The 23,020-nt window shown below is 37.7% G+C and overlaps 1 protein-coding gene across 1 annotated transcript in view; it reads left to right on the top strand.

Moving 5' to 3' along the window:
- The first annotated feature begins 2,455 nt into the window (after positions 1–2,455).
- Positions 2,456–23,020, top strand: part of LOC140138313 (uncharacterized) — a 92,042-nt gene continuing 71,477 nt past the window's right edge. Inside the window, 11 exon segments of the mRNA XM_072160223.1 lie at positions 2,456–2,587; positions 3,276–3,388; positions 4,547–4,672; positions 6,030–6,122; positions 6,264–6,389; positions 8,684–8,798; positions 9,558–9,763; positions 11,025–11,139; positions 16,550–16,816; positions 18,519–18,623; positions 19,955–21,270. Coding sequence (XP_072016324.1) covers positions 2,512–2,587; positions 3,276–3,388; positions 4,547–4,672; positions 6,030–6,122; positions 6,264–6,389; positions 8,684–8,798; positions 9,558–9,763; positions 11,025–11,139; positions 16,550–16,816; positions 18,519–18,623; positions 19,955–21,270 — 2,658 coding nt within the window. The 5' untranslated portion in view covers positions 2,456–2,511.

Raw genomic sequence — 23,020 nt, 5'->3', positions numbered from 1 at the left:
TTTTTGACTTTTTGACTAATTTTTATACCCCTCAGAAAAGATGCATTATCTCCATGTTGTTTGAAGATTCAGTGGATTATTTTTTGAGTATCATAAGCACTAGTAGTAAGTCCCAGAATAATGTTAAATAAAAGTTTTATTGTATTTCTTCTTTTGTGTAATGAACTTTGAAATGTAAAAATAGGCATCGGGTTATATAGTTGAAACTTTTGAGGTGGGGTTAGTTGACACGTGAAAATCGCATAGAAAAATATGGTTACAAATTTGTAACATGTTTACCATTTCTTCAATATTGCTTTAATATGGTTAAAAAGCAATAATACAAGCAAAAAGTGCACACAGAAAGTACATTTTATAATATTTGAGGCTTCTCATATTTTGGTCCATGGTGACACTCGTCACCTTGTATTGACCCGCACTCCCACATATTTATTTATTCATTTTTTCTCACTGATTGTATTTTAAAGGGTGCCTTCAAGGGAAGTATAACCCTAACAACACAATAATAATTATTTTGAAATTTTTACAAGCCGTGTTTCAACTAACCCCACCCTATGTTTCAACTTACCACAGGGGTGGGGTTAGTTGAAACACTTTTTTTCAAATTGGATTATAAATAATCATAAGCAGGTCCAATAAAGTTTAAGGCTGTATTTATAGCATGTATATATATGTTTATACTGATATGGTTAGTGTTTCTTGAAAGTAATTGGTTTGCGTTAAAAAGACGATTTTGTGAAAAATGTTTCAACTAATCCCCATCTCCCTTACTATGGTTAAAAAGCAATAATACAAATATATATAAAATATACAGAGTCCTGTGACTTTTTCCAGAAAAATGCTGACTAGATCTCCCTAAGCTATAGCCCATACAGCTTTAGACTACCCCGTAGTCCACTTGCCCATTGTGCATACTCTGGATATTGTATTTAAGCTTAAAACTCTGATTTAATTAATGTGTGCACAATTGATAGATTTTCACATCTGTTTTTTTCAGTCACCCTACTCCCTCTGTTAGCTTCCCAAGTGGACTACTGACTTTGGATTGCGGTCAGAGATGCTTAACACGGCTGTCTATGAGCTTCTATGGATGAGATTGTCGGAAATCTGGCCTACTAAAATTGGCCATGATGTAATGCATCTTTAAATGGATCTGGCTTGTGATTGGTCGCCTGATCTCGTTATGGTTTAAATCCTCCGGTACCTGTCATTACACCATTAATAACTACATGGTACACAAGTATGTGGCCTACCCCGCCTTTGTGTTGTGTAAATGCATGAACGTCAATAAGTGCATGAACGCGTCTTGTATTTGCTTGCGGTTAAATTTGATTGATAAACAAGTATGATTGACAGTGTGAGTGTTAGGGACTTTGCCCGTTCAAAATCCCGTTTAAAATTAAAAGTCCATAGTCTATTTTTAACATGGAATTTCACGATTAATAAACTGGCAGATTCTAAAATCAGAATTGTTCAGTATTGAAGTGCCAATACAATTATGACATAATATGAAATTTTGCATTCAATACTATAAGCCTACGTACACTTTACTTTTACTGTCACTAATATAATTATATAAACTTTTTCATAACAATTTTATACTAGTATTTTGATGTAATTAATATCAGTATAATTTCGAGTTCAACTTAATGCTTTCATCATGATTAACATCAAAAATAGACTATGGCATAGTCTAATACAGCTTACGCCACCTCACAAATAGCTTGGTGTTTCTGAAATGTAATACATTTTGAAAGTTTAGCCAAATCGTCATAAAAAGTCGGATCCTGCTCATTTTTCACAGACAATCTATGTCCCAGGTCTAAATATGGATCATGGCCTAATAAGTTGGGTGTAAAAGCCTTTTCTAATGTATCACATTAAGTCATATTGAACTTTTCCTCGTTTGATTTTTTCCTCCCAGGGTGTAGGAGACTTGTATGTACTGGTGTGCACCCGATCTACTAAGGCCTAAAAAAAGATTTGTATTGCCCTTTTCGACCAACCCTAAGGTATAAAAAAAAATAGGGTCTCAGGTTTTTTTTTTTTTTTTCATTTTGAAATTTTATAATTTGGTATAAAACATAAAAATACGCAAAAATGTTGTCAAATTGTTTTGTCTGTTTATAATTTGGACTGCACAATTCTGATATATTTTAAACAAGCCTTTAACGAAAGTACGAAACCCTATAAATCATTGTTTACCACTGCTTACCATGGTGTTTTGTGGTGAACTTGCATTTCTTGATATTGTATGTGCCTTAAAAAAAAAGAAGAAATTAGTAAACGCACTGACCGACCCTGACTTGGGGCTCTAAAGGGCAATACAATTTTATATATTTTTTTAGGCCTGAAATAAAAACTAACTGTTTGTTTCTAATAATATTCTCTTTTTAAAGATGGATGAGAAACCTAAAGAGTAGTCGAAACAAGGGAATTTGTTCACTTGGCCATACAAGTGTGGACACCATGATGTAAAGCTACGGTACTGTGTGTGTAATAGATAGGAGAATGAGAGGGACCATTGCCATTGTGACCATTGCAATTCTAGCTGGTTGCTACTTGTACATAAAACAGCAATCACAAGGTGAGACATCATAAATCTGTTGAATCAATGGACTGAAGCTTTTATTCATCTATTGTGTCCGATTTGATTAGGCCAAAAAAAAAAGGTTTGTCTCAAAGCTTGCGCGCACGTTTGTAAAATCCCACGATTTGACAAAAAACAAATGCGGAAATGTTTTTTATTTCAAAATTTTTTTTTTTTTTTATAGTTTTTTCCAGAAAAGATCGGCGAAAATTAGACTTCTTTCTCAAAATACCATGAAAAAAGTCGGGAATAAAAAATCCAAAAAAAATCGATTTTGCATTTGTTTTAAATTTCTTGTGAGCTTTGAGACAAACCTTTTTTTTTTTTGGCCTTATTATTATTCAAGGTTTATTACAACAATGCATATGGCAGCCAAAAGGCTGAATTACATACATGCTACAAAGAAATTGGCAACAACAAAACACAATTGAGTGCTGACATATTGGAAAATGTTGCATATCAATATTCATGAAGTCGTGCAATCGATCAAGGCTTATCATTAGCTGATATATTTTATGCAAAGCGGCATGGAAGTCTGACAGGTGCATTGTAATAGAGCAAACTCAAGCTCTTGTTGGGTGGGAGATGTAGAGAACGCTAGCTGCTTTGATGCTTTTATTGTTGTTGTTTTTTAATTCATCATGATTTGAACTGTTATAAAGGAAGTGAATTGTTTGCATTGCAGGAAGCGATGAGAGTACTACACAGAGTGAGCTAGGTTTTCTTGCCAGACATTTGATGGCTTCTGAGGAGGAGGTGGAGGAGAATGTGTTTGTGGAAGAAGAACCTGTTATTCAGGTATATTGATTATTTTCTAAAGGTTTTTACAAGAAGTACGTATGTCCTACCAGAAACCTTTTAAGCTTTCTATACTAAAAACCTTAAAAGTACTAGAAACCTTAAAAGGTTTCTGGTAGGATTTATTTTAGTAAGATATACGAGTTAGTAGTTATTCCTCTTTATACAAAGCACTTTCATGTCATAGTGAAGATTCCAAAAGTCACCTAGTGACACAGGGTTGCTGTGTATGTGTGTTTTATTTTTGTAAGGTGGCGTAACACTTTTTCAGGCATTTGCTTTCTGTTGCATCTCATACATCTTGTGTAAGCTTTAAAATGGTATATCATCAACAAATGGTACCTTTTTTTGGTTCTACATGTGTCTTTTTTCCACTTTGCTGGTAATAAATATCAAACAGTCATAATCAGTGGTCATTTCAAATCATCCCCAAGTCACTGAGGTTCAGGAATGTCCTCTCATTGTTAATTGTTGGTTATACATGCCTAGACCAAAATACATGCCTAGACCAAATGTAACCTACCCTTGAACAGGATTTAGACAAAGCAAACAAAGACCCGACCTGCCAACTGTCCCTCATTTTGAGGAACTGTCCCTCATTTGGGGTTTACCAAAGTGAAAATGAGGGACAGTCCTGTTTTCAGAAAATTTCAGTGATGGCAAATTTAAATGTAAGAACAGCAGAAAATGATGAAAATGACACTTAAAAATTTGCTATAGCATTCTCTTTAGTCTATTATGATAAATTCAGACCTCCAAAACCTTCTCTAAATTCTGAAAGTATTGCACACCTCAAGTCTTTGAATTTGTCGGTACCTGGTTTGTGTACATGTGCAAGGTTTTGGTCTCAATGTCCCTCATTCTGACTTCGGTGGGTTGGCAGGTCTGAAAGACTAGAGCTATTTAGGGATTCTATGGACATAGGTACAAGCTTATCCTCTTCAGCAATAGGATTATTGATTGGTGTAAAAAGTGTTTGACTGGCGCTATCAAAATGAGATACCTGTCGCACCAAATTGAGATACCCATGTATACGACCTTCAAGCACATTTTACACTGTAACTCAGAATACAATTTGCTGACTTTACGGCTCATTCGTAGTGTACGGCCACAAATGTGAATTGATATTTTTTGAACTGATTGTGTGATATTTTACAGCTGGATTATTGGCTGAGTGGAGACTATTATCCCAGATTCATTGATGGCGGCAGTGAGCTGACATTTAACTGGTTATTCTATTACAAAGTGGAACCAGAATACACCAACATGACTATCACATTTGAGGTAATTTGAGGTAGTTTGAGACACACATCTAAAGCCCAGTGTCGGCACCAGGATTTTTTTTCGGGTGGGAGGATTGGGGGAAAAGTGAATTTCAGGGGGCAAAAAGGGGGGACAGAAAAATATTGGGGGGGTAAATGACCCTTGCCCCCTCCCCACCCCCATAGCGCTGCTACTGCTAAAGCTACAACCTAGACCAAAATAGTTCCTATAGTGCAGATGATCTGTCAAGATGGTATAATAATGAGAAAAGAAATTTGTACACACAAAAGCTGAATGCATATAGCTGCCTGGGGCACAAAAGTGTTAACTGCATAATGTTTAACCTTGGCAGTTAACTCTTTTGTACACCAGGCAGCTAATTTATTTAGCCTTTGTGTGCTCCAATTAGTCAATAGATAACCTAATCAATCAAATTACTTAGTCCCGTGACATGACATCCAGTGGCGGTGCCACAGAGGGGCATGGGGGCAAATGCCCGCCAGTCAGAACTCTTGCCCCCCGAAAAAACCAAAATTACAAAAATTTCCACATTTTGCGTAAAATTTGTTTATTTTGCACCCCCCCCTGAAATTCACTTTGCCTCATCTAATGCCCCCCAAACATTCCTTGCGCCGCCACTGGTGACATCAATTTCAGAATACTGCATAATGATAAAGTGGGGGCAAAGACAAATTTTTGTCTCTATTTGTCAATTTTTTTGTCCCTATTATTGTTGCATTTTCAGTTATTTTAGTGACACTTTACTCTTTGCCATTCTCATTAATTTTATCCCTGAAGAATGTCAGTTATGGCAATTACCCCCCAGTTCCACCCTGGCTATATCTTTGATTTCCATTATGACAATAGTTTTTATGAAATGAAAAATATGATGAGAAACATGGCACAAGCTTGTGACAAGAAAAAAGAAATGAAAATCAGAATGTGAAATGTGTGAATTTATCATTCTAAACATAAAAATAAATCAATAGATAAAAGAATAAGTAGTACCCTTCACAGAATCTTTGAATGTAAAACATAATAAATATATGTCTTTCTTGTCCCAGGCAAAGGTAATTTTGAAAGGGGACCATAGATTGAGCTGGGGTGTATGTCTGTCAGGGTGTGTATGTGTCTGTGCAGAAAATGTTAACCTTTTGCAAAAAAACTGTTATCACTTGGTTTCTTTGGCTGATTTCTCCCATATGCTTTGATGGATTTCAATGGACCTTGAACACAATGACTCTTGGGTACATTGATAATGTGTGATGTCAAAGGTCATCTAGGGGTCACTTGAGGTCATTTTGGATTTTTTATTTTGTTACCAGACTAGCTATATGAAAGCCCTGTTGCATAATTTTGTAATCTACTTAATTTACAGGTAGATGTACCTTTCTTTACATTTTATGAAGACACTGTACTGGTGTACTTGAATAGTGCTTCTATGGAGCATAATAACACAGAAATTGAGCCAGTGTAAAATCTACTTGTTTTACAGGTAGATGTACCTTTCTTTACACTTTATGAAGACACTGTACTGGTCTACTTGAATAGTGCTTCTATGGAGCACAATAACACAGAAATTGAGCCAGTGTAAAATCTACTTGTTTTACAGGTAGATGTACCTTTCTTTACACTTTATGAAGACACTGTACTGGTCTACTTGAATAGTGCGTCTATGGAGCACAATAACACAGAAATTGAGCCAGTGTCCATTGATCATCTAAAGGAAGAAGAAAAGGTAAGTAACAACTTCTGTATTGTACAGGCATGCGAACTTTCTTTTTTAAAAGGAATTTCCTTTTTTGCCCAAATTTCTATGTTTTTATTTCTTTTTAGCCTTATGCATGATGTATTTTTTCCATATTGTACACGCTTTTATCTTTTGTTTTTCAGAATTTTCCTTTTTTTTCTCATTGAAATGTATTCTCATGCTTGATTGTAACAGTAGAAACCACATGATGGTGTCCTGAGTACATTATTCTTTCCATAAAGATGTGTTACCAGATCAACATGCTCACCCTGCATTATCAAATGGCAATTTTTGCATCAGAAGAAAGCTCATATTTTTAGCTCTGTTAGATGGTTAGATGTTAGATGATGGTTACCACCAATGGGCAGGTGTGAAAAATGTTTTTAGCTATTGATGGTTTGGTGGACTGTCATGAAACTTGATGGATGTAAGCATGATCCTAAAAATGCCTTTCACGGCGACCCAAACTAATTACAAGACCTCTTCTACATTGAGGCTGGCTTTCCCTTTTAAAGGAAATTTATTTTTATTGCTTATATCATCAAAAATGCTAGTGGAATTATTTAACTCAAAACGTATGTTGCTACATACCTTAATGCGAGGTGCAAACCACAATATGAACAAATCTGACCACACCCCTCTAAGTATATAAAGATATAAAGAAGATCACTCTCTGTGTGAGAGGGATTGCATCCTAGATGCAATGCACAGCGTCATCATCCCTATATCTTCGTGTCAAAAATTGCTGTGATAGTCGTTTTTCAACAGCTACGCATGGCGGTTTTGTTCAAGATAGGCCAAGCGACTCAGGCTAAGCATATCATTTACATGATATGAGATACTACAAAGTTTCTATTCTACACGTTTTTACAATTTGCACATGCTCAGTACCCCATATGATGTTGCCATTACAAGAAAATTTGATTTGTTGTCAGGTAAAACCCAGGTTTTGTTTTCAATACACTAACTGGGAATTCAATACACTCAGCGGCGATTGCTGTTTTCTTTAAACAGATGTATTTTACTGCATTTTCACCATTACGATTTTTAAATCGTACATTAAAAATGTGATATATTCAACTGTTTGAGAATTATAATCATATGAAAGGATCACGCATAGCCCATTCAGCTCAGATCCACATGCTGTATAGAATATTAAATCACAAGTCTATAATACAATGCACCATATCGAACAAAGCTGATTCGGGCATACCCTGGGTAAAGATAATAAATAATCGAGACACTTGAAACTTTCTGTATCTGCATCAATAACAGAATACTGATTTAAATAGAATTAAATACATCTCTACATTTTGAGTTTGTATTTCACCACTGAGCGATCTAGCGATCAATTTCTAGCCAATCAGATACAACTCCTTTTCTTGCGCTCGGTAAAACACCAATCGCTCACCTCACGGAGTATTAAGACGTGATTCATTGCAGGGAAAAAAATGTTTATAATACAGGGTGTCGACACTGCAATGCAGTGGCAAATCTAATTCCTCATTTTGTGAATTCCTACATTTTGAGTTTGTATTTCACCACTGAGCGATCTAGCGATCAATTTCTAGCCAATCAGATACGACTCCTTTTCTTGCGTTCGGTAAAATACCAATCGCTCACCTACGGAGTATTAAGACGTGATTCATTGCAGGGAAAAAAATGTTTATAATACAGGGTGTCGACACTGCAATGCAGTGGCAAATCTAGATTCCTCAGAGGAAGGCAACTTGAGAAAAAATTTGAAAATGTAAAAAATAGGTCTGAAGCGTCCATTGTGTCCATCTTGTTGTACTTGTGGGCGCAGGGGGTGTCTGAGGGGGTGGGCAGAATATTGAAACTTTTGCAAACTAAAGGCACAATTGAAGCCATTTGGTGGACTATTTGGGCACTATAATTATTGTGTACAATTTTAGTTTGAAAAAGCCAAAAGTTAGTGAAATAATGGCCCAATTGAAGTTTTGGGTGGAAGGGAAAAGGACAACTTGTTTATCTATACAGGGGGGTTGTTCCATGCCTCAGAAGTGAGAACCTTTTTGCAAAATGAGTACCTAATTGAAGCTGTATGGTGGACCATTTTGGCACTATTAATGCTCGCAGCCCTGATATTTAAGATTTTTCAGCTTTTTTGGTACTTTTTACCCCATTTTTGACCATTTTTGTCAAAATTTCCCCCTTGATATTCGCCTTTCCCCATCCTCTGATAAAGTCTTTGCTACGCCATTGTTGGAGAACTAACTGTCCATTTTAGCCCTTGGATAATCTATACTTTGTGTTCCTAGATTGTAATTGTAGTTGACATTGCTCAGGAAATGTGGATCAATTTAACAAAACCATGGAGAAGACCTGATTGTTGGTGGACGCCATTTATGGACTGCTACAAGACAGATCACACAGGTATGTCTTAAACAATGAGCAACAAAATCAAAATGATTTAACATGAAAGAGCCTAACTCCTAAAGAAATAATAGTTACTGCCATCATCACAATCACAGACCTGCCAACTGTCCCTCATTTTAAGGGACTGTCCCTCATTTGGGGATTACCAAAGTGAAAATGAGGGACAGTCCTGCTTTCTAAAAATTTCAGTGATGGCAAATTTAAATGTAAAAAATTGTAAGAAGAGCAGAAAATGATGCAAATTTCATTTTAAAATTTTGCTATAGCATTCTCTTTAGTTTATTGTGATAAATTTAGACCTGCAGAACCTTCCCTGAATTCTGAAAGTATCGCACACCTCAAGTCTTTGAATTTGTCAGTACCTGGTTTGTGTACATGAACAAGGTTTTGGCATCAATGTCCCTCTTTCTGACTTTGCTAGGTTGGCAGGTCTGCAATCACCATCATAATTGTCATCATCATAATTATCATATCATTGTGCCCTTGGGTAAGACACTTTATCTTGCTTGTCCCATTCCACCCAGGTGTAAAATGGGGAGCTGTTACAGGGTAGTCTGGCGCTGTTATTGTTGGCTGTCAAATGGTGCAATATGTTATAGTGGTAGCAGAATGAATGTGCATGTAATGCGTGTTGAAATCTGATTAATTGCAGATCTAAGGCGCTATATGTAAATACCTACATTTATTCATTTATTTATTTATCATAATTTAAGGATTCCATGTTATTTAGCTTTTATTTTTTATTCTCTTGTGCAGATTGTGTATTTCTAGACATGTCAGATGATCAAAACTGGAATCAATCCAGCTGTTACACATTTGATGTGTCTGAGTGCCTTCCATTCAATACAACATCAGAGTGTCACTACATCAACACAACAGCTTGCCTAGAAGAACTGCTTCAGGAAGTTGAGGATCCTAGCACATTGCGTTGTCCAGTGCAGTACAATACATCTTGTATACAGGTATTTATGTGTGTATGTTAGTATTAGTAACTACTCCCATTCAGTCAGAGATGTTAGACCTTTAAAGAGATGTGGTCCAAATTTTCATGTTTTGTTTTCTATCTTAAATTGAGGCTTACCCTCAAAACAACTCTTGGGTTGTATTTCTACATCATAATACTAATCAGAGAGTGTCCGTCCGTCCGCGCGCTATCGTGTTTGCTTTCGCGCGGTTCGCGTTAGCGCGGTGCACTATCACGTGCTCGCGGTGCGCTATCGCGGAGTATCAACGGGATTGTGCGTGGAGTACAGTGGAAAGCATTACAGTGTGTCTAACAGGTGCATCTCATCGGACCAATAGTATATAGGCATATTTTCAACACATATTTCAATACGGAACACGTGCATATAGGCCTATTTCAGCAGAACATGAATATGTCCTCCAGAATGATTAACATATAAAAAAAAATCAGTTATGGTAATTAGGCCTATAACCGCGTTTGCGTTCACGTTTCTCCAGATTGATTTCATTACTTTAGTAACGGCCTATATCCACGTCCAGATACTAATTTCGGGTCCTCCAATGTGGTAGCAGGACAGGGCTTGGAAGAGGCGATTGATGGGTTTCCAGATTATGGGTAGGCCTACCGATCTACCGAATTAAGCATCACAGCTATAAAACAAACATAGTTGATTAAGTTTTGTCAAGTTGGGTCTTGATCATTGAGAGCAGTAGATTAAAAGTCAGGGCAGGTATGGGTAACGGGTGTTGGGTAATTAGAAATAGGGCTATCACGAGAACCGCCCGACCCGAGAACCCCACAATCTAGTATAATATAACAATGCCCCGTAGGATATAATACATACACCTGGTTACCACAAATCACTGCCATATTTAGTGCTAACTTTGGCTACTTGGCTCTTAGTGACAGCATGGTGACAGCTGTGATGGTTGAAATCAGCCCTCGCCTGATACATACATATTTAGAATGGCAAAGACTTGATCAATTCATCTGTGAGGTCAAATTTGGACCAAAATGCTCATTTTTGGCCCAAAATTCTAAAAAACTGTTTTTGGCCCACTTCTCTTTGGTTAAACGTAACAAAAAGCACCAAAAATGGTCAAAAAATGCTTAATATTTAAAAAAAAATTATTAAAAAGCCAGATTTTTGCCCAAATTTCAAATATTTTTGAAAGTTTCCATAATTCCAGGGTTAAGACCAACCTTAACTGATCTACCATATGCTGCTCTCTTTAATTAGATGTACCTTTTCTTTTCAGGTTAATGATAGAGGTCTGTACTATACTCAGTATGATTGGAGTATACCAGTGAAACCCACCATGCCACCTGTTTTTCAGAAGGAATTCTGTAATATGACAACGGGAGAAATTTGGGGTAAGTAGCATGCAGCAGAGTTGACTACTGAGTTACCTATTGGACTATTCCAGTTGAAACTCATTACCCCCTATGGAAAATCCTTACGATTTGGAATGGAGTTACCCATTCTGCAATATGACAACGGGAGAAATTTGGGGTAAGTAGCATGCAGCAGAGTTGACTACTGAGTTACCTATTGGACTATTCCAGTTGAAACTCATTACCCCTATGGAAAATCCTTACGATTTCAAATGAAGTTACCCATTCTGTAATATGACAACAGGAGAAATTTGGGGTAAGTAGCATGCAGCAGAGTTGACTACTGAGTTACCTATTGGACTATTCCAGTTGAAACTCATTACCCCCTATGGAAAATCCTTACGATTTCGAATGAAGTTACCCATTCTGTAATATGACAACGGGAGAAATTTGGGGTAAGTAGCATGCAGCAGAGTTGACTACTGAGTTACCTATTGGACTATTCCAGTTGAAACTCATTACCCCTATGGAAAATCCTTACGATTTGAAATGAAGTTACCCATTCTGTAATATGACAACGGGAGAAATTTGGGGTAAGTAGCATGCAGCAGAGTTGACTACTGAGTTACCTATTGGACTATTCCAGTTGAAACTCGTTACCCCCTATGGAAAATCCTTACAATTTCGAATGGAGTTACCCATTCTGTTATATGACAATGGGAGAAATTTGGGGTAAGTAGCATGCAGCCGAGTTGACTACTGAGTTACCTATTGGACTATTCCAGTTGAAACTCATTACCCCTATGGAAAATCCTTACGATTTCAAATGAAGTTACCCATTCTGCAATATGACAACGGGAGAAATTTGGGGTAAGTAGCATGCAGCCGAGTTGACTACTGAGTTACCTATTGGACTATTCCAGTTGAAACTCATTACCCCTATGGAAAATCCTTACGATTTCAAATGAAGTTACCCATTCTGTAATATGACAAGAGGAGAAATTTGGGGTAAGTAGCATGCAGCAGAGTTGACTACTGAGTTACCTATTGGACTATTCCAGTTGAAACTCATTACCCCCTATGGAAAATCCTTACGATTTCAAATGGAGTTACCCATTCTGTAATATGACAACGGGAGAAATTTGGGGTAAGTAGCATGCAGCAGAGTTGACCACTGAGTTACCTATTAGACTATTCCAGTTGAAACTCATTACCCCCTATGAAAAATCCTTACGATTGCGAATGGAGTTACCCACTCTGTAATATGACAACGGGAGAAATTTGGGGTAAGTAGCATGCAGCAGAGTTGACCACTGAGTTACCTATTGGACTATTCCAGTTGAAACTCATTACCCCCTATGGAAAATCCTTACGATTTCAAATGGAGTTACCCATTCTGTAATATGACAACGGGAGAAATTTGGGGTAAGTAGCATGCAGCAGAGTTGACTACGGTACTGAGTTACCTATTGGACTATTCCAGTTGAAACTCATTACCCCTATGGAAAATCCTTACGATTTCAAATGAAGTTACCCATTCTGTAATATGACAACGGGAGAAATTTGGGGTAAGTAGCATGCAGCAGAGTTGACTACTGAGTTACCTATTAGACTATTCCAGTTAAAACTCATTACCCCCTATGGAAAATCCTTACGATTTGGAATGGAGTTACCCATTCTGCAATATGACAACGGGAGAAATTTGGGGTAAGTAGCATGCAGCAGAGTTGACCACTGAGTTACCTATTGGACTATTCCAGTTGAAACTCATTACCCCTATGGAAAATCCTTACAATTTCGAATGAAGTTACCCATTCTGCAATATGACAACGGGAGAAATTTGGGGTAAGTAGCATGCAGCAGAGTTGACTACTGAGTTACCTATTGGACTATTCCAGTTGAAACTCATTACCCCTATGGAAAATCCTTACGATTTCAAATGAAGTTACCCATTCTGTAATATGACAACGGGAGAAATTTGGGGTAAGTAGCATGCAGCAGAGTTGACTACTGAGTTACCTATTGGACTATTCCAGTTGAAACTCATTACCCCCTATGGAAAATCCTTACGATTTCAAATGGAGTTACCCATTCTGTAATATGACAACGGGAGAAATTTGGGGTAAGTAGCATGCATCAGAGTTGACTACTGAGTTACCTATTGGACTATTCCAGTTGAAACTCATTACCCCCTATGGAAAATCCTTACGATTTGGAATTGAGTTACCCATTCTGCAATATGACAACGGGAGAAATTTGGGGTAAGTAGCATGCAGCAGAATTGACTACTGAGTTACCTATTGGACTATTCCAGTTGAAACTCATTACCCCCTATGGAAAATCCTTACGATTTCAAATGAAGTTACCCATTCTGCAATATGACAACGGGAGAAATTTGGGGTAAGTAGCATGCAGCAGAGTTGACCACTGAGTTACCTATTGGACTATTCCAGTTGAAACTCATTACCCCTATGGAAAATCCTTACGATTTCAAATGAAGTTACCCATTCTGTAATATGACAACGGGAGAAATTTGGGGTAAGTAGCATGCAGCAGAGTTGACTACTGAGTTATCTATTGGACTATTCCAGTTGAAACTCATTACCCCTATGGAAAATCCTTACGATTTCAAATGAAGTTACCCATTCTGTAATATGACAACGGGAGAAATTTGGGGTAAGTAGCATGCAGCAGAGTTGACTACTGAGTTACCTATTGGACTATTCCAGTTGAAACTCATTACCCCTATGGAAAATCCTTACGATTTCAAATGAAGTTACCCATTCTGTAATATGACAACGGGAGAAATTTGGGGTAAGTAGCATGCAGCAGAGTTGACCACTGAGTTACCTATTGGACTATTCCAGTTGAAACTCATTACCCCCTATGGAAAACAGGACCTTAATCCTATAAGATTTTGAATGGAGCTACCCATTCAGGTAACCCCCATCGAAAGTCTCACTCTCTGGCTTCAGCTCATAAATTTCAGGGATCTTGTGATGGTGTATTCCTTTTCATTTCCATCTGTGTGGCTCTATATGTATGTAGGGGAGTGTTTATAGATGTGTGTTTCATTTTGGTCTTTGTTTTTCCAATATCTGGACATCTGTATATAGTGACATAACTTGGCCAAAGGTTCTGATTTGATTTTCAGTGCAAAATGTAGTATATGTATCGTAGCTGATCTGATTTTTTACAAAATCAGAGATTTATCCGGATTTCCGGATTTTGGGGATTAAAAAAAAAAAATTTTCACTTTTGGAGTGGCCCTATTTTCTTATCTTTCTGCTTCACATATATCAACATCAGCCATATTGTCCATGTAAAAAAAAAAAAAAACTTTTTTTAAGAGTGTCTCTTGTACATAAAAGTATAGGAAACTGAAAAGCATGTTTTCTGGAAGAAGGAAGCACTTTTTATTAAAAGTGTAGAACAAGCCAGGAGCTTTGAACTGTTCTTTTTACCCTCTGAAATGGCCTTTACTGTGGTGCCAAATGTGCAGAAACCTTAAGCGGGCCCCCGGACCCCCCGGCTGTGTTGCGTGAGAGCTTCGCTCGCTGCACTCGCTACGCTTCGCAAGTTCAGGATTTTTTTGGGTCAGCCTGTGACATCTCTGCAAAATGAAAACTGGATTATAACTTGTGAGGGAGATTTGCAAGTTTTACATGCTGTAATTTTTAATTTTAGTTGTTTAATCAATCTTTATTAACACAGCAAGCAAAATACATACAACTTACAAGCAGGCAAAACAACAAAGATTGTATACAAATGCCCAGGACATGTACCAGGGTCAGCAAAGCTGACCTGGTTGCGGTGCAGGGCTGCACGCAAGACAACGAATTAAGACACAAAACATAGGCCTATTCAAAACAAGGCAATATATACAACAATGCAAGAGGCAAATGAACGGCAAAACACCTAAAGCTTGAGATGAGGTTGATCAGATGAGCCCCATGTCGGTTCATGACGGGCATTCCAGTGTAACTGGAGAGGACAGCAAGTTTGCTTAGGTCCTTTTTGATTGACCTGGGTGGTTTGGCTTTGACAAAGGAGAAGATATTGGAAATCCTTTTGGTGGTATCGGGTGTAACCAAACCATGTGACTCGCGATTTATATGCAGGTGAGATTGCAGGTGAAGCCATTGCCGGAAATGTCTGATATGAGGTCGGTATATTTTTTGCGTTCATGAGCATTACTATAATTTTTTTCAAACAGAACTGTCAACTCAACCAAGTGGACATATTTCTTTTCAGTGTTGATTATAACAATATCTGGACGGAGTTTTGAGACTGACATTGACAGGAAGAGTGCCACCGGTGGTGGTAAAACCAGGCATGTCAGAAAAGATCTGGATAGTTGTTGTAGTGGCATTTTTAAGATGTTGTAGAAGATAGTTTAGGATTGAATCATGGCACCACTTAAATCTGCCTTGGTTGAGGGAAACAGTGCAGGAATTAAGAACATGCATGAGAGTTTCTTGATTACCACAGAATCTACATTTGGTTTGAGATCTTTTACCCCAGGTTTTCAGGTTGCAGAAGGTTGGCAGGAAGTCAATTGAGGCCCGAACTGGAAAGCTTAGGACCCCTCTTGGAAGATCATAAATAATTGACCTCCAAGAGAGATCTGCGTTTTCTGATTCCATTAGCTTCAGGAGATTGCCCTGTTGAACTAGCAGCTTGATGTAATTTCCCCAGAAAGCAGCACCGTCAATGGAAATAAGGTCTTTGACCATTTGCTTGAATTTTGGCCAATTTGTCTCGCTGTCTTCGTTTTCAGAAACTTGCTAATAACAGACTACATAAAATCTTTTCTCAACCCAACTTGTAAAACCTTTGTTTTTTTTTTTATTTTGTGATGTAGCTTGTAGCATCTGTAAGCAAGTTTGATAACATTTCTGTTATTATTTACTTTGAAACCAAAGTTAATGCAAGAAAATCAACTTACTCCATGTAGACTTGGGTCTTTTGCATGTCAGGCAGTTACCTCAGACCAATTAACAGAGGGTGTAACAAATGTAAACACATATAGACATCACCTAAACTCCTAAGTGCCTATCCCTTGCCAGATATCCATGGCAATTTTATCCGGGTGACCAGAGTTGCTATCCGCAGAGAAATAGAAGTGTGTGATTGCTGCGCTGTACACATGTTCTATTGATTGCAACTTCCATGAGAAAATCAGTGTAGACATGAACTGCCAAAATTGTTTGGGGGGGGCAAAATCGACTTGCTGCAACAAGTGGAAATTTATGTAATTTGGGAGGTTTCGCTTCAAAACTGGGGGGGGGAATGCCCCCATAGCGCCGCTACTGCTACTTGCACCACAGTGGGTTGTCTAGGTACTTGTTTGTGTGGGTAAACACATGTCAACTCATCTATAGACCTGCTCTCTATGACTATACCACAATAAAAAAAAATGATTGTCCTCTCATTTCTAATCCTACAGAGACAGAGATAGACCTCAATGGTACAATCTACACTGTGGATATTTTCCTGTCAGAGGATTTGGTGCGTAACTGTCGTACAGTGTTAATGGCCAAGCAACCCGGACCAAGCACCCCTAGACCAACCTACAACCCATACAAGACGCTTCCGGTAACAGACCAGTATTTCCTAGCTAGGGAATGTTTAAATGTGAACACAAGTGGGTTCTATGATATTCCATATGTACCTATTGATTGGAAGGATTTTAATGTAAGCGTATCTTTTACAGGTAAGGTTCATTAGGTGCTAGTTTGTGTTTGCATCTAATTTTAAAATTCCAATTTTAAGGATTTCAATGTTGTTTTTGTTCAGGTGTGTAGCCATCATGGCATCAGGGATAAAGTGAAAGAAGACATCCCTTTAGCATTTTTGACTATTTACAAGCAAGATTAACAAATAAAACCATGAAACAAAAATCCCTGATCTGGATATATTGATATTTGTTTCAACGTGTACATGTGTCCTGTGTGACTCAATTAAAAACATCTAAAAGATTGAGATGCAAAGACTTAGGCTAATTATCATATCTTAATGCTGCTATCTTCAGTAGATAGCATGTGGTTAGCAATGTACATGCTGCATTGATTTGAGTCAGCATCATACTTAAATTTGAATTATTTAACTTTCAATGGTCAAGATATGTTGAGATAGGCTGAAGGTCATGTAAAATAATCCTTTTGAAAAATGCTTGTTCCCTTTAGATTTCACACCACTAAATAGTATTATATGGTTGTGCCCCCTTTAATGCATTTCTCAGACAAACTCATAGATGTAAGCATTAAAATTAGCAGAAATTTGCATAATTTTGGTTATATTTGGATTGGTCATGATTAGTAAGGCCCATGAAAGTCAATTCCGAGTTTATCGTCACTTTTTTTTCCAGGTTGGTGAGGTGACTTTTTCATTTTTCATTTTTCATTATTTCATCAGATTTCATTATTGACCTACAATGCGTGTGGATTTAAAGCAAAATGGAAATAAATGTGACAAAGAAATTTTCACGAGAGGTAGGGACTAGAAAAAACAGAAAAGAGCCTGGTTTTGCTTCCAAGTTATGAATTTATATGTTTTACAAACAAAAATATATGTTTCCAATTGCTAAAACTGCTGAAAACACTGATACTTTGAAAATAATGAATTATTTTGGCATTTTTGAAAATTTGACGCGGGTATTTTTGGTCTCCAAAAAGTGACGCAGGCGGGGGACGATAAACTCGGAATCGACTTTCACGCGCCTAATATCAAATCCTGCAAGTGTACCAGAGAAGGGACAGATCAAGTGTTTTTTGTTAATGATTTTAAGCAGCCTTTACTATATAGAAACACTGGCATGATTTTGCATGTAGATTAGGTAATTGACCTTTTCGGTAAATCCCATAACCCTTTGCGTGTACACCTGAGAACTCGTCATTTGACGTCACGCCGACTTGCAATTCGCAGTAACGATGTTCGATAAACGATGTGCGATCGGGCGGAGCGGTGTGACGCAGAATGACGAAGTTCTTAGGTGTACTCGCAAAGGCTTATGGGATTTACCGAAAAGGTGAATTCCCAGACATCATAGACTTTGAGGGCTAGTCATAAAAAATGATGACGGTCAACCTATAATTTTTCCCAGTCAGAGGGGTCAGGCTAGGGCTAATTTCAACCATCATAGCTGTCGTTAAACCGAGTTGCTCCTGCGAAGAAAAAAATTATGTTTTCTTGAGGCAAATTTAGTACATACCTCTATGGGGATTTATTTGCTGGTGTGAGATCTTGCAGAGTAGAATAGATTAATCAAACAACACATAATGTAAATAACGTACCTCAGGGTGATAGAATTCTAAACAAATGATGGGTATGACAAGTTAATATTATTATTCTTTATAGAAAAGTGATAATCGTGTAGCCTACAAAGTTTTAATTTTGACTGGTCTGTTGTTTTTCAGGCAATATGAGTAACTTCATGGAGGTTAATACCCAGTTTCTCTCAACTTTGACTGCAGACTTGTCTCAACCAACCAAGCCCTATGAACAGTATACAAATAAGTCAGGTAATTGATAAATCAGTGGTGTAACCCAGGGGGGGGGGGTGTTGAGCCTTTCATCAGGCCTATCTAGCTGGACCACAGTGCCCCCAAGCCCCATTACGTTTCACTACCTGGAGAGAATTGATCAAAAATTGAATTCCCTCCTGAGCTTGGTACATGTCAATGAGTTGACCAGATCACAAGGATATCATATAGCTATTGGCAGTATATATAACACAAATGGTCAATGAGTTACATAAAAATGACCTTGTGTGGTATTTAGTTCCCAGGAAGTGAGTTTTGCCTGAGGCGATTTGTGGTTAAATGTTGATCCCTCACTACAAGAGTTATTACCGTCGATTTGGTTGAAAAAGGAGGTGAGACATGATCAAACCTCTCCAGGAAACAAAACGTAATGCTACAATGTAGTTGCAGTTTTATGGGTCTGCAGTTGGAGGCATGAGAACAGATCTGGCTCTAGTAAAGAGCCTTTGCCACTACCCATAAAGACACAAGCAATGGAGTCTGCTATACTCTGTATACCTTCCTCGAGTCAGTCAAGTAAAATCAGATTTTGAGATTTTCTCAAAAACCGTTATTTTTTGCAGGAATCTGTTATGCTAGTTGGATTCCTTGCATCATTTCCTTTGTTTATTTCTTCTTTATACTGGGTCCATATTCAGGGGGAAATTTAAGTATTCCCCTGTTCTTCCATATGACCCGGTTTCTGAAAATGTATACTTTTATTACTTTTTATTATTACATTTTAGAGATACGATAAAGAACAATATGTAAATTACTGACTCGAGGAAGGTATACAGACTATATACCACCATATTCACCATTCACCATGGTGTCGGCATCAGAAGAATGAATTGCGTAATTTTGATACCTGTAGAAATTAGTGGACATGGCTATCAGTGGCGGCGCTATGGGGGCATTTTTCTTGCCCCCCCATTTTCACCCGACTTCTGAGGCAAAACCCCAAAATTACGTAAATTTCCACTTTAATTTGTCGATTTTGCACCCCCTGAAATTTGCTATGCCCCCCGATAATAAATTCCTGTTGCCGCCACTGATGGTTATGTGTAGTATTTTATCGTTATCATTTGAATGCCAATTTGGTGTTCTGATTTCTTAGTTATAAATGAATTGTTCCACCCTGCCTTAAATGTGTTTTGTTTATAAAATAGCTCAAATAATTATATAAAAATCAGGTTACTCCTTCATGTAATTATACATGAAATTAGTGTTAGGTTAGGATTAGGGTTAGGGTTAGGATAAGCTTACACGAAATAATTACATGAAAGATCGACCAAAAATCGGCACTTATTCTAATGTTCTCTTTCTTCCAGCTACTGTGGAATACTATGTAATGAGACCATACGTTTATTGCAGACCTAGACCATCCTTCTCTGAAAAAGGCTTTGTGCTAAAGCATGAGCAAGTATTGTATGACGCTGGCCTCACAAGTGCTGAAGCTTACAGCTATGGGGTTCATATCGAAATTAAGATAGAATTAGCAGATGAAGAGCTGAGGATGAGTTTTGTGGATGAAGACATTGTTTTTAAAGTAGGAAAAAATCTTGTCGCTTATCTACCAGAGAATGCAACAACTCACGATGAGAATGGAACCGTAATAACCGAGCAAGTTATATCGGAGCTTATCCGCGAAAATGATATTCGACCAGAGGTGGTCACAGATGTGTTTTCTTCCAACGATGGACCGATTCTTGATGTCATTACACTGGATATAGAGCCATTTATAGACCTGTGGGATAACGTGTACAATAGCGATGATAGGATACGGTTTTGGTTTAAAGTCCGTGTGCTAACGGATGTGGACCCAGAGATGAAACTACCGGTGTTAATTTCTGCCTTATTCGCCAAAGTACCGAATGGAGACTATTATCATAGAAATAGACAGATACTAACTGTTACGGATCAACCTTTTATACCACTCATCCCTCCACTAGATCTCTCACAGCATCCTGACACGGGGGATGATATTGTATTCACCTTTAACCTTGCGCATATCTTAGAAGAGCATCATGTCAGCGACATATGGATGAATGTCACATGTCCTGATTTGATTACTGTCAATAACACCATGGAACTTGACTTCATAGATCCCGAGAATGTGACCACGGACAGCAATTACAGTATGGCGTACGTCACCGAAAGCACGTATCATATTCATCTCACATCACTTTATCCAGACGTGTTCTTCGTCGGTAATCAGACTTTTCATCTGTGGGATAACAGCATGGTGACCCATCAAGAGATCATCTGCTATGTGATGCTATCCTATCGTAGAGACATGGAAGCAGTAGTACTACCTTACGTAGCAGGTGAAAGCCCAGCTCTGACTATGCCCGGGATATCCTATGAGCTATACAGGTTTGAACTTCAGAATACCACCACGACTGCCGTTCGTAGTTCTTATAGTGTTTCATCTAATAGTTCTTCTAATGAAACTGATGCTGGTGATGATTATGCTGTTGATGATTATGCTGTTGATGATTATGCTGGTGATGATTATGCTAGCGATGATAATGCTGGTGATGAAAAAGGAGATGATGTAAAAAGAGATGATGAGCCATACCCGATGCCTGTTGGAGCTAATTCCACCTATATCATCAACATAACATTCCCTGAACTTACAACTAAGGTAAGTGACTTTATTTATTCATTTATTTTTATTTTATTTTATTTTTATACAAATTTTCCAAGATATTCTACACTCATCATTGTACCAAAATTCCAAATTTTGTACAATTTTCCCTCAATTTGGTTATTTTCCAAAAACAAATAGAGAAAATTAAAAAAGAAGTGACCCATCCATATGTGATCGTACACCACGAATGAGCCGTAAATGTCCTCAATTGTAAAATGGGCATGAAGGTCGTATTCATAGGTACCTCAATTTGGTGCTATGTGTACCTCATTTAATGAGATACACGCAGCACCAAATTGAAATACCTATGAATATGACCTTCATGCCCATTTTACACTGTAACTCAGAATACAATTGAGGACATTTACGGCTCATTCGTGGTGTACGGTCACATATACAAAATAGGCCTAGACAAGGGGGTCATTGATATACCATTACCAAATGGCTGAAAATGTGACCTGTGTTTGTGGCACATCCTTGTATGGTCATTTGAACTGAGTACCCTCCCCGGTCTATCAAAGCCATTGTTCCTGTACCAAAAGGATGGATGTCAAGCTAAAACACACACCAGTACAAATGACCATACAGGGATGTACGTGCAGCAAACATGGATCGCATTTTCGGCCTTTTGGGATTTCAATGACTACTTTTTATAGGCCAATTTTGGTATATAAACTGAGCTCAAAAAGAAACTTATAATTTTTTACAACTTGTGAATCACAAGGTCATATCTTAAAATACTGTCAATCAAAATGAACCAAAATTACACACATGATTACTTTAATACTCTACCCTAAACACATGTCAGTAACGAAGCAGTTATCCAACTGACACAACAGCAAAATGCACTGACATGGAACACCTTCCTGGACCAAAATTCACAGCCCAACAGATTTCTTTGGCTGGGTTTCAATTATTCGCCTGTACATGACACAAAAATTACACACAGGATAACTTCAATACTCTACTCTAAACACATGTCAGTAACCAAGCAGTTGTCCAACTGACACAACAGTAATATGCACTGACACGGAACAACTTCCGGGACCACATTCACAGGCGAATAATTGGAACCCAACAAAAGAAATCTGTTGGGATGTGAATTTTGGTCCAGGAAGGTGTTCCATGTCAGTGCATTTTTCTGTTGTGTCAGTTGGATAACTGCTTGGTTACTGACATGTGTTTAGAGTAGAGTATTGAAGTAATCCTGTGTGCAATTTTTGTTCATTTTTATGGAGAGGATTTTAAGACATGACCTTGTGAAAAATTATAAGTTTCTTTTTGAGGCCAGTTTAGATAGATTTTTCTAAATTCAAAATTTCAACAACAAAAATTTCTGAAAGAGAACTTTTGTTAGTGTTTGCTTATTAGTTTCATCACTGTTTTTAGTATGGTGGAATGCAATGCTCTTTTTTGTTTGCTAATTCATTCACATCAAAGTATCAGCAAACATTTTATTAGTGTGTGTGTCAGACCTGCCAACTAGTACATTTTTCCCTTATTTCATACAGAAATTTGTTAAGAATACGGGCATATGTTTAAAAAAAAAAGGGATTTGACCATTGACCAAAAAAAAAAAATCCCGATTTCAAAACTGTTGCGTCCCTCTGTGTGTGTACTGTAGGGGTGCATATTTTACACACCAGCTGTGGAGCCTGATTGCAACTGCTCTCCACTGTTGGGGATAGCAGTATCTTTGAGCCATAGAGGGGTATAACACCTCCCATTTTGTAATACCGTACTG

This window comes from Amphiura filiformis, chromosome 17, assembly GCF_039555335.1.
Source record: "Amphiura filiformis chromosome 17, Afil_fr2py, whole genome shotgun sequence".
NCBI classification, from domain to species: domain Eukaryota; kingdom Metazoa; phylum Echinodermata; class Ophiuroidea; order Amphilepidida; family Amphiuridae; genus Amphiura; species Amphiura filiformis.
The sequence above is the reverse complement of the archived record's forward strand: the minus strand, read 5'-3'. Positions and strand labels throughout refer to the sequence as shown.